We start from the raw sequence: 3,215 nt of genomic DNA on the forward strand, positions 1-3,215 counted from the left end.
GGCTGAACAAGGCGGTGTTCCGGGCTGAACAAGGGGGTGTTCCGGGCTGAACAAGGGGGTGTTCTGGGCTGAACAAGGGGGTGTTCCGGGCTGAACAAGGCGGTGTTCCGGGCTGAACAAGGCGGTGTTCCGGGCTGAATGGAGTCAGTACGAATAACAAGGAATAAGTCCAAGGCAAGATGTATCTAATCCGATCTGGAGGGATCTGGACTTAGCAAAGGTGATATTAACCTCTGCTCAGGCTATCTGAGAATGAAAAGTACCCTGGGAAGGCCAGTCAGTCCTGAATGTGGGCCATTCAGTGTCAGAATGTACAGAGGTGACGTTTGTTGACAGAATAAATGGAGGCAGAGCTTTTGTTTCCTGACCACACGGTCCCAGATAATCACACAGAAACATATTAATTACAAACTGTTTGGCACATTGTTCAGGCTTATTACTATCTCTTACATTTAAATGAACCCGTTTCTATTAATCTATGCATTGCCACATGGCCGTGGCTTTTACCAGTCTGCTAGCATGTTGTTTCTTGGGTGGCTGCCCATGTCTCTCTCAACTCTGCCCTTCTGCATCCAAGTTCTTAGTTTGATTGTTCAACCTAACCCTATCTTGCCTGGCTGTTGGTCAAACAGCTTTTATTATTTACCAATGGGAACAATACATATTCACAGTATCCAGAAGCATCCCACAGCAATCATCTTCCTTAACTATAGTGGGGTAGATTTATTAAAGTCTTTAGAACATAGGTTAGAGGGTTGTTAGGCATGTGAGTCTTATTACCCACACTGTCCATCAAGTCCCCTCAAGTGCAAACTAAACGGATTAATACAGAAAGTACACATGGCAGGAAGAGGACAGTAAAAATGAAGCCAAAGACAAGATACACAAAACAACACAAACAAGACACAAAGCCAGACCAAGACCCTCAGGTGGGCAGTGCAACATCTTGCTCTTTGCCCTGGAGAGGAGAATATTGGGGTCCATTTGAACCCCTTCCATGTTCCAAATAGGAATCTCACAAAATAGAAGCAGACTATAACTCCCCAGGAGTTCTCTGTGGATGCTTGCTGCTTTTCTAAACACAAAAGTTTACCCCCATAGTCCATGAACTGAATGCAGTCTTGGCGCCTTGGAACATCTCAAGGCATGTGCCTCCTAAGGCAGCCCCCCCCCAGGCACCCAGAGTTCCAGACCAAATGTCTGAGTTTAGAATTTGGGTGAGTGTCTGAATCTCACTGAGGCCTCCAGAAATGTTAACCCCAAAGGTAATAATAAGACCACTACCACATGTAGACGGAAATTGTACTTTTGTTTCCTGGCCACTCAAACACAAATAATCACATAGAAACTATATTTATTAGAACGTAGTTTGGCCAACAACTCAGGCATATTCCTAGCTAGCTCTTAAACCTTAAATTAACCCATTTCTATTAATCTGTATATTGCCAAGAGACTGTGTCTTACTGGTAAGATTCTGGCATCTGTTTCCTTCAGTAGCTACATGGCATCTACTTGACTCCACCTACTCTCTCTCTATATCTCTGTTTGATTTCCCCCTGGCTTTACTCAGCTAAGCCATTGGCCAAAACAGCTTTATTCATCAACCAATAAAGCAGCACGCATACAAAAGGACTTCCCACATCAACCACACTTTAAAGCCAAATTCGAAACAAACTTGATGGGGGAGTGGTGGTGAAATGTTATGTAGTTGTGTCTACTGGGGTTTTCCCAAAGTTTTGTATACATGCTCATTCTAAGTCACACACACCTTCCCCTCATCAGAAGGAAAAAGGGAGGCTGCAGAGATGGAGCTCAGGTAAGAGTCAGTCCATCCTGTGTAACTGGAGACTCCTCATCCCACCAGGTCCCAAGGCCACTTTTAAAGTAACCACTCAGAGGTTTAATATTAATTACATACTGTTTGGCTTATTAGCTCAGGCTTATTATTAACTAGTGCTTACAACTTAAAGTAATCCATTTTTATTAATAACAGGCCACGAGGTTCATGGCCTGTTACCTCACATCTTGCTTCCCCAGCAGCTGCTGGCATCCTCCTTGACTTTAACTTCTCTCTCCCTGTATTGTTTGGCCTCTGCCATAGGCCAAAGCAGCATCCTTATTAATCAATAGTAATAAAAAATAATCACAGCATACAGAGGTGCATCCCACATTAATTCTGCTCTAGCCGAGTACCCACATTGAGTTCCCAGCACTTAAACTGGGCAGCTCACAGCTGCCTAGAAGCCCTGCTCCTGGGAGATTGGACACTTCTGGTCTTCACAAATACCTACATGTGTGCATGCATAGACACACACACGTGTGTGCACACACACTTAAAAATAAATCTCTTGCTAAGAGGAAAAGGAAAAGACATATTTCCAACCCTGTTTTCACTAAGGATTCTTGAATGGTTTGGCTTCTGAATGTCATTTTTATAAAAAAAAATCCAGTACCCCTTAATCAAATTATGCCTTTGAATTTTATTTAGAGAGTATAAAAGGAGCTCAAATAATTTAAATGATAAGAATTTGGTTCTTGAAAAAAAATGGTTTTAACACCATCATTACTTTTATTAACCTTGGGAATTAAAGCTAATTTGTTCTTCCTTAGCTTAAAAAAAACATATTATTGAAACATACCACGGTCAGCTCTAAATCATGACATTCCATTGTAAAGTCTTACACTTCTTGCCATACAGGCTATTTTTTGAAAATAAAGTACAAGAAGATAAAGAGAGAAAAGAGTTGGAAAGGAGCCTTGAGGAGTCAGTGCCCGTACCTCCACCTGTAATCCTGCCACCACCTCCTCCACCTCCCACCAAGAAGAAAGGGCAGAAGCCAGGTGAGTGGCTTGCCATCTTCCAGCGCTGTAACCAGAGACCATGTTTCATTTCACAGCCGCCCAGACCTGAATAATAGTTGTGCCCCATGTTGGGCACCATTCATAATTTTTTTCCAGGCCACTCAGTCCCAAATAATCACACAGAAATTATGTTAATTACAACACTGTCTGGCCAATAGCTTAGGTATATTCCCAGCTAGCTCTTACATCTTAAATTAACCCCTTTCTATTAATTTATGTATCACCATGAGACTGTGACCTACCAGGAAGGTTCTGGCGTCCTTCTCCAGCAGCTACATGGCATCTGCCTGACTCCCCCCTCTCTCTCTCTCTCTCTCTCTCTCTCTCTCTCTCTCTCTCTCTCTCTCTCTCTC

The 3,215-nt window shown here is 42.9% G+C and overlaps 1 protein-coding gene across 2 annotated transcripts in view; it reads left to right on the forward strand.

The window, feature by feature from the left end:
- Eno4 (enolase 4) overlaps positions 1 to 3,215 on the forward strand; it is a 32,280-nt gene that overhangs the window by 9,840 nt on the left and 19,225 nt on the right. For both annotated transcript variants that reach the window (XM_026781716.1, XM_005352553.3), the window contains exon 4: positions 2,699 to 2,841. In XM_026781716.1, coding sequence (XP_026637517.1) covers positions 2,699 to 2,841 — 143 coding nt within the window. The remainder of the gene's footprint in view (positions 1 to 2,698; positions 2,842 to 3,215) is intronic.

This window comes from Microtus ochrogaster, chromosome 8, assembly GCF_000317375.1.
Source record: "Microtus ochrogaster isolate Prairie Vole_2 chromosome 8, MicOch1.0, whole genome shotgun sequence".
NCBI lineage: Eukaryota > Metazoa > Chordata > Mammalia > Rodentia > Cricetidae > Microtus > Microtus ochrogaster.